At 38.0% G+C, this 13064-nt stretch overlaps 1 protein-coding gene across 8 annotated transcripts in view; it reads left to right on the top strand.

Annotated features, from left to right (window-relative positions):
* Positions 1–13064, top strand: part of GTF2E1 (general transcription factor IIE subunit 1) — a 45523-nt gene that overhangs the window by 13160 nt on the left and 19299 nt on the right. For all 8 annotated transcript variants that reach the window (XM_082712090.1, XM_082712088.1, XM_082712093.1 and 5 more), the window contains exon 3: positions 10036–10237. In XM_082712090.1, coding sequence (XP_082568216.1) covers positions 10036–10237 — 202 coding nt within the window. The remainder of the gene's footprint in view (positions 1–10035; positions 10238–13064) is intronic.

Genomic DNA, 13064 nt, shown 5'->3' on the forward strand with positions numbered 1-13064 from the left:
TTCAGAACACCCTTTGTTTTGGGAAATAGTAGATATTTTAGGCTAGGGTTTTATCACTGCTTTTAGAAGATGATGTTAGTCATTTGGGGTTAATTTGAAAGCCTTGGTTAGGAATTGAAACTCTTGGTTGTAGTAGTATTTATGTAGGAATTATGCTCTATTTAATTAGGCCATCTTCAGGAACACTTTGTGGCATAATGGAGAATAATATTTACAATTTTTTGTCAGTTTTATTTTCCCAAGATTCCAGTTCACTCCCTTTCCCCATGTATATGTAATGCATGAAATATTCAGTGAGAAGGGAAACAATGTCCAAATATGCTTCCTAAGGTATATGTGGTGGTTGGATTTATATAGTATGGTAAAATTAATCCCATATGTTAGTGAAATGTCTTGAAATTTTAGTTTCCTCTTTATCACATTAAAATCCTCAGAGTTCTAGTCCTAGTTACTTGGTTTTAACATGGAACTATCAATTGTCTTTTGTTTTTCCTGAAGTTTTTGAGTGAGGGGAGTTTGTTCAGTTTTTTCACAGGATTGTCCAGGTAAGTTATTTTAGCCATTATCTCTTGCTTAGATTTTGCACTGTTCTCTTAACTAGCCTCCATGCTTTCACTTTTGCTGCCCATATGGACTGTTTGTCACAGTAGCCAGTGACCCTTCTTAAAAAGCACATTAGACTCTTTCACTCTTCTGTTCAAAACCCTCCAGAGGCCTCTCCCATCATTCAAAAAAGTCAAAGTCTTTAATAGAACCTATAAGGTCTTTTATCTGCCCCCAGTTTTGAAGAGAGTCTCTCTCTCTCTCTCTCTCTCTCTCTCTCGTGTTCTCTCCACAACCATTGTATTGGCCATCTTACTTTTGCCTTGCCCGCACCAAGCATATCTTCACTTAGTTGACTTTTTACATGCCTTGTCTTCTTGCCAAATATCTGACTCCATCAAGTCTCTTCTCACTTGCTTTATCAGAGGGGCCTTCCCCAAGTTTCTTGCACCATAGAGCATACCCCTTTCCATTGTGCTTCTTCTCCTTTATCCTCTTTTTCTTTATTGTACTTATCAACACCTGGTGTTATTTTTTTGTCTTGACTAATTCCCACTAGAAAGTAAGCTCTACAAAAACATCTCAGAAGATGATGGGTTAGACGTAGAAGGTGGGAAATTTTAGGACATCAGTTGCACTGTGCTAGTGAAGAGTCCGTGGACAAAAGGACGAGACCAATACAAAGCGAAGGTAAAGCAGGGCTTTATTTCGTGCCAAGCATTCAGAACCAAACCGACTAGCTGGGGCCGCCTCTTTCAGAGAGGGAACCCCTCCTAGCCTCACAGACTAACTTTTATAGAGCAAAGGCCATGTGGTTGAGCCTGGCCATAAACAGGTGGCCAATGCGATTGCAACATAAAGAGAAAGCTGCACAGTCATACTAGGTCACACATGGGTGGCCAATTGAATTACAGTTCACCCCATAGTAGCTATTTGAACTAGCCTATCACCTTGGTCAGAATTGGCGCCCAAAAGGCCAGACCCACATCTTTTGTTAGTCAGGGAGATAGTATGGTGCTTTACTGATTGGATGTCTCTACCTGGCCTGACTGACTGGTCCTTGCATCCGGGCTCTGTTATCTCTCCCTGACCTGACATGTCCTGGTATATGGGCTCTTTTATCAGGGGCTGGTCGGCCATATTTTACTGGTTTCCCAGACTTGTTTCTAAGTAAGTTCCTTTGGCGGGGGTCGGGGGGTGGGGGGAGTTGGCGTGGGCAGGGTCAGTTTAAGTTTTACTGCATAAACAACAAAATGGCTGTTCAACCGAGGTGAAATCACTCTGGCTAAATAGGCCCTTACACTAGGGTGAGGGTTTTGTGGTAGCAGACATTTGCCTTTCGCTGTTTCCTGGGCTAGCCTTGAGGATTTGGGCTGCAACATGGCTCTAGCTTCATTACTACAGCACTTGTGCCATATCAAAGCAATTGGGCCTATTTTGATTTTTTTTTTTTTTTTTGGTAGGAAAATGGCTGAGTAATCCAGTTGCAATTAATACTCTTTGCACATCTTTGACAGTGAATTTCTGGGCATTAGCTGATGACCTATTCATTGCATGTACTGGAGTAGAAAGGGAAAAAATATAATTTTAAATAATGTCTAATTGTTTAGGGAGTTGACTCCTATCTTCTGCCCTTTTCCTCAATTTTGATAAACTTCCAAAACATTTTCCTTTTTTCAAAGTAAGGAAGATAAACATTTTTTCACTTTGGTTTTATTTATATTTATTTTTCCTTGACTGAATATGCAGATAATTAAAATAAGTGTGATGTTTGCTAAAATGAATAGCATGTTAGAAAGAGTGAAGTGGAATACTTTGGCCAGCATAATAAATTTTCTCCTTCTGTGTTAAGCAAAAGAAAAACGTTTGAATTTTGTTGAATTTTTCTGTTTTTTTATTCTTTTGTTCCTAGCCCTTCTCTCCCCTCCCCATTCCATACCCCTGCCCTCAGTTTCATTTTTGTTTTTGCATTTTTTTAAATTTTGGGAGAAAGTTAAAATCATATAAACCACTTCTTTCTTCCTCCCCACTCTCATGCTAACAATTAGGTCTCCATTTCTTTTCTCATTTTTGAGTGATAACTTACCTTCATTAGAAGAGTCCCAAGTCATAGAGTTGGGGCATTCATATACTATTGAAAGGAAAACCCTAAAATATAGTTTGAAATATCTCTTTGTAAAAGATATTTTTTCTCCCTACTTTTAATACCTATTAGTTATCTACAACTGGGTGTATTTTGATCTTCTGGTGAACCTGATGCATAAAGACTCAGCTGAATAAATGCTGGGCATGTAATAGGCATGTAATGCTTGTTACAAATCCTCTCTCCTGTTTTATATTTTAAGAAATTAGAACCTATGTATATACATGGGGGAAGTTTGCTAAATTGTAGCTGGCAGGGACGATAGGTTGGGAAAAGAATGTGTAACTCAGGGTAGTGAAGTGCATTTAGTTTTTGAGTTAGAAAGATTCATATTTGCATCCAAGCTTATTGATTTTTGTTTTTAAGTTATGACCTGGTAAACTTAAAACTCTGAGTTTTATTCCCTCATATGTTAGATTTGGATAATACAGTTGGTACAGACTTGGCTGTGAAGAACACATGGGAATATTTGTGAATAGCTTTCTTAGTTCTTTTGTGGTTTCTGAGTGTAGATAATCAAACAGATGTGTTATTTTTTGACTCTTTTTTTCTCCTAATCCCATCATTTGTCCTTTTTTGTCTGAGTCTCTGTAGACTCATTTTCTCCCTGCTGCCACATTCTTACATCTAATTTGCACATTCCCCTCCGGGTGGCTTGGTCACTGTTTCCGGTTTTTGCCTTCTTAATCTTGAAAGGAAAGATGTTACAGACCTCTGAGTTTCAGCTTGTTTCTTCTCTCATACTTACGTAGTATAATCAGTGCACACTACATAGTACAGAGTGGTCTAGTTACAAGAAAAGTTGGGATATTTATCATATTGATTATTTAACAGCAGCTCTCCACCAGAAGTATTTGTTAAAATTCCTTGCAGAATTTTTAAAATTTACATTCCTGAGCCCCACTCTAGACCTATTGAATTAGCATCTCTGGAAGGGAGCCTGCGTATTATTTAAAAGTTCCACTAGTAATTTTTATGTTTACACTCAGTGAAGAACTGGCTTGTTGGAAGATTATCTCAATCCACTAAGGTAGATCAATATTTACAAATGGTAGTTTTGATGGCCTCATGTTCTTTCCTAGAATCCTTCAATCACTTTTCTTTTACTCAAAAATCAAAATCAAAATGAGGCTTGGCATTGAAGCCTCACCGTGACCACCCTAGTTTATCCTGTTAACTATGATTCTTTTTGATAACTCTATTCCTACTACACCAAAACTGCAGTTAAGCATTATTTTCAACTACTTTTCTTGTGATGGTCTAGAATGTCCTATTCTCCTCTCCCTTTCCTTGAGCTCTACAACAGTTGCTTTCAGCTAGAAGTCTTATTCCTTCTTTGAACTCCCGAACACTTAACATACTTTATTTTTGGACTGATCTCACATTAGTCTCTAGATACCTTTCATCTCTACTAAGCTTTAAGCTTCTTGCTGATATATTTTGTGTCTTTGTGTGTTCTACCACCACCTACTCAGTAGAAGGGAACTTAATACATAGTGTGTGCTAAGCCCCCCCCCTCCACTGCCACCTCTTATTTTGAGAAAGGTTATTTGCATTTTTTAAACCTTTTTTTTTTCCAGAGAGGAAGGGAGAATCCTAAGCAGGCGCCGCACCCAGCACAGAGCCTAATACTGGGCTTGATCTCACAACCCTGAGATCATAACCTGAGCCAAAATCAAGAGTCAGATGCCTAACTGAGCCACCCAGGCACCCCAAACTGATTTTCAGTTTTTAATGTTCACTGAAACTAAAAAAAAAAAAAAAAAATGCTCTGGTTTATTAAGGTCATCTTAAGTCTTTTTCTGTAAGATGTAGAATTTCTTATTTTTCTTATTGGATATTAGACCTTTCTTTTGACAGGATGGTTCTTATTTACAATTTGTGTTTTTGTGATAAACATAGAACTTAAGATGTCAAGCTGTCTTTTCCTTTTATAATGTTACCCAGACGTGATGATTGTTGGGAGACAGTACTTCATGATTTGTCACATGTTATGAAAGTCTTGCAAGCAGAGGTAGTGACTGCCTTTTTTCTGTACTATTCTTTTTCATGGATGTTTATTTAACGAGGAGCCTCAGAAGATATATTCTCTCTAGAGCAAAGGGCAAGTTTGCTTATTGTTGAGTATAATAAAAATAGAGTTTCCCTCCAGAGCACGTTTTCTTAGTGTCCAGTATCGTAAAGACAACATTACCTTCTAGAGCAAAGATAGGCATGTTTATGCTCTTTATAAGAAAGTTGTGTTCCTTAACTTCAGGGTCCCCTGTAACGTAACCCACTGCATGTACAGTTGTCACCCAGCCTTCTTTGCATCTCTCAGTGGGAACTGGGGCTCAGAGAACTGGCACAAAAGCTGACACTGGCTACAGCTATTGCCATGAGTAATAAAGTTCTTTATTTTTGACCTAGGAGTCTTATGTCTTTCTCTAGCATCCATGAAACTGCAAGGATAATTTGTTAACTTACAAGTAGGATAAAAATCTCAGATCTTCCATAGTTCTTGACAGTAGTATAAAAGCTACTCTTCGCAGAACGGCAAAATAGGCCTTGCTGTAAATAACTTGTTAAATTTTAAATCTAAAGTAAGCCTGGGTCTCTGGAAGCTTACTGGGATTAGGTTAGAATTCTTATGACTATATACTATCTTCTCTCTTCCCCTTCTTTTATTATTCGTAAAATCAGATCAAGTCAAGTTAAAGGACTGTTATTCTGAGATTTCCTTCTGTCAAATGATGATGTTAACTGTAATCTCCTTTTTTCTCTCTCTTTTTCCAAAATAAAAGCATTGCTATTTTATATGGAGGAACTACACTGACAAGCATGTTGATTTGTTTACTTAGCTGAAGTTTGGAATGTATGCTGTCTTCAAAAGAGAAATGGGATATTTGAGAAGATTTTTTTTTAATTTGGTTGTAACATGACAATTTTAATGATAGATAACCTGAAAAATTGATAAATGAAATAATATGTTGGATGGTGACAAATGTTAAGGGGGATAAAGGGAAGACAACAATGCTAAAATTTTAGATATTGTTGGCTAAGGAAGCCTAACTGAGGTGACCTTTGAGTGAGGAACTGAAGTAAGGAAACTAGCCATTTGACTGTCTGAAGGGAAAACATTCTGAGCAGAGTGAATAGTCAGTACAAAGGCTCTACAGCAAAGTCTCTGTGTGGTGCAAGACATTGAGGAGGCTGGGCTGTAATGCTTTGAAGACATTATGTTCAGAGGATTATAGTGTTACCGTTTGTCTTAGCTGTCTTTCTGTGTGCCTCAAGAGAACATTTGCTTTTTGCTTTTTATGTTTATCTGTTAGGTATTTCATTTGAGGAAGGGGATTTTTTTCCTTTAAAAATAATTTTGAAAACTACTGAATTAGATAACTTTTCTGCATTATTCTTTAGTTTTCATTCATGGTCTCTGAAAGTGCCCATCCATCTTTCAATAGTGAACCTAATCCCACATCAGTGTGGGCTTTTTTTTTTTTTTTTTTTTTTTTAATTCAGCAGGTATTTGGACTCTGATTTAGACTTCATATGATTTATTTTTTTCACTTTTGTGTGGATTATATTCTTTATGTTTTTGTTGAAGAGAAGAGGCTGAGGCAGCCTGGAATAGTTAGAGAATAAGAGAGCATACCAACTAAAACCTCTCCAGCCAAGTTTTCTAATTATCCTTTGTTACTAAATGTAAAAGCTGGTTTTCAGTTCTTGTTGACCTCAGAAATTAACATCATCCCATTTCCTCCTTGAGACATCCTATTTTTCTGGTTGTACCTTTTATCTCAAGGCTTCCTCTTATTTGGGTTTATATCTTGATTGCCTGTGCTATTCACTCTTATTACCTTTTTAGATACTCTGACTTACTTTTTAGCTTTGGTTACCTCTATATTGTTGATTCGCCATCAGAATTTCTGTAAATCCCATTCTTGGGTGGTTATAAGAATTAGCTTCTAAATTAAAAATAGAACGTCCCTATGACGTTCCGTATGTACTCCTGGGTATTTACCCCAAAGATACAGATGTAGTGAAAAGAAGGGCCATCTGTACCCCAGTGTTTATAGCAGCAATGACCACGGTCGCCAAACTGTGGAAAGAACCAAGATGCCCTTCAACGGACAAATGGATAAGGAAGAAGTGGTCCATATACACTATGGAGTATTATGCCTCCATCAGAAAGGATGAATACCCAACTTTTGTAGCAACATGGATGGGACTGGAAGAGATTATGCTGGGTGAAATAAGTCAAGCAGAGAGAGCCAATTATCATATGGTTTCACTTATTTGTGGAGCATAACAAATAGCATGGAGGACATGGGGAGTTAGAGAGGAGAAGGGAGTTGAGGGAAATTGGAAGGGGAGGTGAATCATGAGAGACTATGGACTCTGAAAAACAATCTGAGGGATTTGAAGTGGTGGGGGGGTGGGAGGTTGAGGGAACCAGGTGGTGGGAATTAGGGCACGGATTGCATGGAGCACTGGGTGTGGTGCAAAAAATAATGAATACTGTTATGCTGAAAATAAGTTGAAAAAAAAAAAAAAGAATTGGCTTCTAACATATCCATTTTGATGGCCAGTGGGCAATATGGATTCAGATATCTAAAGCAACTTTTCATCTTTTCTCTGCAAAGCAAAAAGAACTTGTTCTTTCTCTATTTTGGTAAATAATATTCTTGTCTAGTTGTTTAAGCTAGAGTTTTTATGTTGATGTCCAGTAGTTAAAGACCATAGGGTACTTTGTACTCATAGGTAAACAAAATTGGGTTTATTGATGCTTTCTGCAGCAAAGGAAGCCACATGGAGTACCATGGAGTTTCTTGGGAAGACCATGCTTTACAGACTTAGAGAATTTGGGTTTTGATAGGTAATTTGGAGAGAATTCAGGGAAATGGTGGTGGTTTGTTTTGTATTGGGTACTGTCAGGAATGGGGATAATTCTAGGATTTGGGTGTCTTAATAAATCTTATCTAGGGGATGAGGACAGGGTGAGACTAGGACTGTAATTGGTAAAGAAGTGACAGTCACTCATGGCAGGTGGGATTTTTTTATGTGATTACACAGAGACCTTGCTTTTGCTTGTACTCTGTCAGACTCAGACTCAGACAGGCTTGGTTTTGCCTCACTTCCATCATGTACACAGAAGACTTCAGCTGATGTTGGTAACCTGTGAGATTCTGTCTGACAGGAAAACACTGCAGCCTAGCTAGGAGTGCTGGGCCACCTCCTTGCTGTAAGGGGCTGCTTTTCTCTCTTTCTCACTTATTTGGAATAGATATAAAATGTCAGGTACCATTTTGGCAGCAGGAAGATGAATGAAGAGTATTTTAGACAGGGTATATGGGCAAAGAATTTGCATAATATTGGCTATTTATGTGAGAAGTGGCAGTGAAACTTACTCTACTTGAAATGTATCAATAGGATCTGGTGTTACTTTGAGTTAGAGATGCCTACTCTGTTTACTCCTTACCAGGAAAAGAGGGGTTTAGAGCATGTCTCATCCATATGTATCAATTACATATAGAGCTTTTTAAAGCTAAATGTTTGCATGCTTAATGTGGTCCAGGCACTAAGTACGTAGATTATCTTTTTTTAATCCCTCAGGTAGATTGGGTTAGAAATGAAAGGTGCATATCTCTGGCATTAGGAACCAAACTGGAAATCCAAGTGAGGCTACTGGTATGGACTATTAAGTAATGTTTAAGAGTGTGAGTTTGGGTTTGACTCCTCCCTACCGACAGTTATTAGTTATATGATCTTAAGCAATTTACTTATCCCCTTAGGACCTCTGTATTTATACCAACCTCTGAGGGTTAGTGATAACTTAGTAAGTACAAGATATATAATAGCTGCTATAACTGCTTTTATTGGCTCTGTGACTTTGAACCAGTCACAAAACTCCTTGGAGGGGTGCCTGGGTGGCTCAGTGTGTTAAAGCCTCTGCCTTCGGCTCAGGTCATGATCCCAGGGTCCTGGAATAGAGCCCCACATCCGGCTCTCTGCTCCACAGGGAGCCTGCTTCCTCCTCTCTCTCTCTGCCTGCCTCTCTGCCTACTTGTGATCTCTGTCTGTCAAATTATTAAATAAAATCTTAAAAAAAAAAAAAAACCCTCCTTAGAGCCTCAGTTGTGATGTCACTTTATAGGTTTGGTATAAGGATCAAAAAGTATACATGGAAGTATTTTATAAACAGAAAGCACTATACAAATAAATATAATATCTAGGATATTATCTTTCAAGTATTTGAATTTACTTGACAGGTAAAGGACCATGGTTGGGTTATGATGTTTTTGGGCCAAATTATAGAGTATTAGGATGAGAAGTTTCGATTTAATGTTGTTGACTTAAGAAATTCAGCCACCAGAGGTGCCTGGGTGGCTCAGTTGGTTAAGCATCTGCCTTTGGCTCAGATCATGATTCCAGGGTCCTGATATCAAGCTCCATGTTGAGCTCCCTGCTCAGCAGGAAGCTTACTTCTCCCTCTCCCTCTGCCTGCTACTCACCCTGCTGTGTGCGCTCTCTTGCTCTCTCTCTCTTTCTCTCTCTCTGTCAAATGAATAAATAAAGTCTTAAAGAAAAAAATAAATTCAGCTAGACAGACTTAAGAGCGGGGGGATGAGAGGACAAAAGTGGTGGCACAGGAAACTGGAATTGGAGAGGGAGAACCTAGGGGTTCAAAGATCAGATTGAGGCAGCTGTTTCAGGCTAAGTAATGGTGGCCTGGATTAGTGAAAGAACAGTAGATGTGAGAAATCTGAGATATTTCTAAGGAATTACTACAATATAGTTATGAGTTAAGTGTGAGGGATATAGAAGTAAGAACAATAAAGACTTCTTGAACTTTAACTTTAGAAATGGATTGGTTAAGTATGTTTAGGTATAAATGGTTAAGTTTGAAAAAACAGCCTTGTGACAATGTACAGGATGCCTAGGGACTTGGCTTTAGGTATTGTTTGGCTTTCCTTATAATGCAGGTCCCAATTTGTAATGTACAAAAAGCAAGGCAGTTGGAGAAGGGTACAGGTTTCAGTGGTAAGTTGTAAAAAATTTGGTTTTAAGTATATTTAAATATAAGTATGTTAGAAATATGATGAAAAACTTTGCTGTGCTGCAGGTAGAAGTGAAATTACCTTGAAATGCATTAAAAATGATAGATGGACAGGTATGTGATACGTATTGATTGTAGAATCTCATTGGCAGGCACATTGATGTTCACTGTAAAATTCTTTAAACTTTTCTGCATTTGAAAGTTTCAATAATAACATGTTAGAAGAGGATAAAGATACAACTCTTTGGTAAAAAAGTAGTCTTGAGAATTTCTCTGGCCTGACCTGAGACTTTTGTTTCCTCTGTAGGAACTTTCCGCTGTACTTTTTGCCATACAGAGGTAGAAGAAGATGAATCAGCAATGCCCAAAAAAGATGCACGCACACTTTTGGCAAGATTTAATGAACAAATTGAACCCATTTATGCTTTGCTTCGGGAAACAGAGGATGTGAACTTGGCCTATGAGATACTTGAGCCAGAACCCACAGAAATACCAGCTTTGAAACAAAGGTTAGTGTTGACCTGTGCTCTCACCAAGAACACTTTTAAACTGACCCTTGTTTTAACTCCCAGTACTTTTGAGAGTAGTAGTGAGTTAAATAATATACCCCCGACGCTAAAAGCGGGTGTTACAGAGTTTCTTAGTTTTACCACATTTGTCTTATTAACTTGTGACTGTGATGAAATTTGTTTGTACTGAAAGCAGAATGGTGTGGGCCTTGGGCAAAAATCTTTAAATAGTCAAGTTTGACTTTAGACCCACTGCAAATCAGCCAATTGTTAGCTAATCCTAAACTGGAAATGCCTCTTGGGGATATTTGAATTTTCTTAGCCAAGTCCTGAAGGACGAAGTTCTTTGAGGAATAAAGCATTTGTGTGCTCTCTCTCTCTTTTTTTTTTTCTTTACTTTGAAGCTTTAACTGTACATTTCTTGTCTTAGTTTTCAGTGCAACTTCTTTGAAAGTAAAGTATAGTAGTTATTACATATGAGTTAATACTTTTTACTGTGGTTCCCTGTTTTTATTAGTGTGCCTTAAAGTTTAAATTACAAAAGTAACCTTGCTTTTGGTGTGCCATAGAACGTTGTTTATATTCCTTTTTGGAAAACATAAATGTGAATTGGGTTAGGGAATGTTCTACTCTGCCCATTTTCTGGGTAGAGGCTTAGAGTTGCCACATTGAGGCTTACAGTTTATACCTTTCCATAGAACCCAGTGTTGTAACTGTATGATTTTCAGGAGCACTCTCAGTTTTGTATATGCTGTGGTACTGATGTTATAGAAAAGCCAATTCTGGGCAGTCCTGAGCAACTTGAGTTTCTTTTGGATGGTTAAAAACCATCCAATTGTATGGAAAGTTTTATGTCTATATAAGTTGTTATGAATTTTCTAGCCTAATGTCATGGATTAGTTAGATGCCTTTATCTGTGATAACAGAAAACCAAACTAGAGGTGGCTTAAACAGTAAGAAAAACCTGCCTGCTATCACCAGAAATGCTGAGTTAGTATAGTTCAGAAGTAATTTCACAGCTCAGTTACATACTCAAGGATCTAGATTTGTTCCATGTTTATGCTCTGATGAACTCAGCCTATTGGTTTTCCTCTTGGGACCACAAGAGGGGCTAGCCTATGATGGCTGTGTCTTTCTTTCTGCAAGTCCAAATGTAGAAAAGGGAACTGCTTCTTCCTGTTGTCCTCTTTGAAGTTTGAAGAAGGCTTTCCCAGAGGACAACCTTCATCCTATTCTATCCCCCATTGTCTATCAGAATTGCTGCATATGTTTATTTCTAAACCAGCATCTGGCAAAGGAAGTGAGATCACATGATTGCTGCTTAGACTAGTGAGGGTTTACCTCCAGTAAACCCTCTAGTGAGGGTTTACCTCTTAGGGCTGGAGAAGACCCCTGAGTCCTTTGGAGCAAATAGCCATTGGTATTTGAATAAGATCAATAAGCAAAGAAAGAAAGAAACCACAATTGGTAGGCAACTAATATCATCCACATCACAGATACTTCTAATTTTTGTACTGGTCATTTGGTTTCTTATCAAGAAGTATTTTTTAGATCTCTGTTGGCTTAAGTAATACCATAACCCTGACATAGAAGCCTATGAGGAAATTGATTTTACAAAAACATAATTTTCCAAGCCTCTGGGTTATTTCATGTTGAAATATGCTTCAACATTCTCTGATTGTTTTCTACACAATGTAATAGTATCTGTGAATTATTCTTGTGTTTCCTTCTCTAAATATAGTTATTTTTCTGTTTATAAAGATGCTTTCCCATTACAATAGCATTCATTCAGCACACCACCAACATCCCATCTCTAATATTCTCCTCCTTACACAGTTCATCTCCCATTCAAGGATTTGTATTTATAAAAATATCCCTCACTCCATGCCAGAGACAAGTCTTGGTGGTATAGCAATGCTAGAGGCACGACAGTAGCTCTGTATCTAGTCACCTGGATTCTCATTAGGAATGATGGTTACTCCAGGGATGAAGAAGAATCAGGAAACAGAGGAAACAGACTGATCAGGAAAGGGTGACAGGTTGGTCACTAGGGAAGAAAGGCAGAAATGGAGGCAGGCAAGAGAGCTAGAATGGAGTAGCTGGAGCTGCCAGCCAGAAGTAAGTCCAGTTGCTTTCACGTGGTCAGGAGAAGGACTATTGGAACTGGGTTAGAAGGTGTTACCTTGGCTGAGATGGTCTCACCAAGCATTTGACAAGCTCCACTGCTTGGATATGACATCCTGGAAATGGATTTAGCCTTTCTGCACTGTAGGATCTGCTTCAGAGCATAACAGTTGTATAATCGCTGTCTTGCTCCTGGTATAAGAAGAAAAACCTCAAATAGGATAGCATGAGAGCTCAGAGATAATAGTAATTAATTGATTAAAAAAGAAACAAGTGGCTTCATTGTTACTTGGGTTACTGATCTGTAACCAATTAAATTCTAGCTAATCCCTAGATTAGAAACCAGAGGCTGCTTCTGCAGAACTCTTTGTAGTCTTAACTCAAGAGCTGATAGACAGTTCCAGCCTTTCAGCAAGTCAACCCATTGGTGATATTTAAAAAGTCTCTCTCTTAAATGGAATTTTTTTTTTTTTGTCAGCAATCTCTTCCTTTTTTGTCATCTCTTACCTAAAACTCACCTTAAAGATCTTTAAAATTTTAATTTTGAAATATTCCTCCCTCACCCCTGAGTGAGTTATAGGTCTTAAAAGTTCTAAAATTTCTTAAATGATGTAAAAAAATTCAAAACTGAATTGTCACTTTTGTCATCTTTAAGTAGAATGTGTACATTCTTTCCATAGAAGAAATTTAAATATGCAGAAGG

The sequence above is a fragment of the Mustela nivalis genome (assembly GCF_964662115.1).
Source record: "Mustela nivalis genome assembly, chromosome: 1".
NCBI lineage: Eukaryota > Metazoa > Chordata > Mammalia > Carnivora > Mustelidae > Mustela > Mustela nivalis.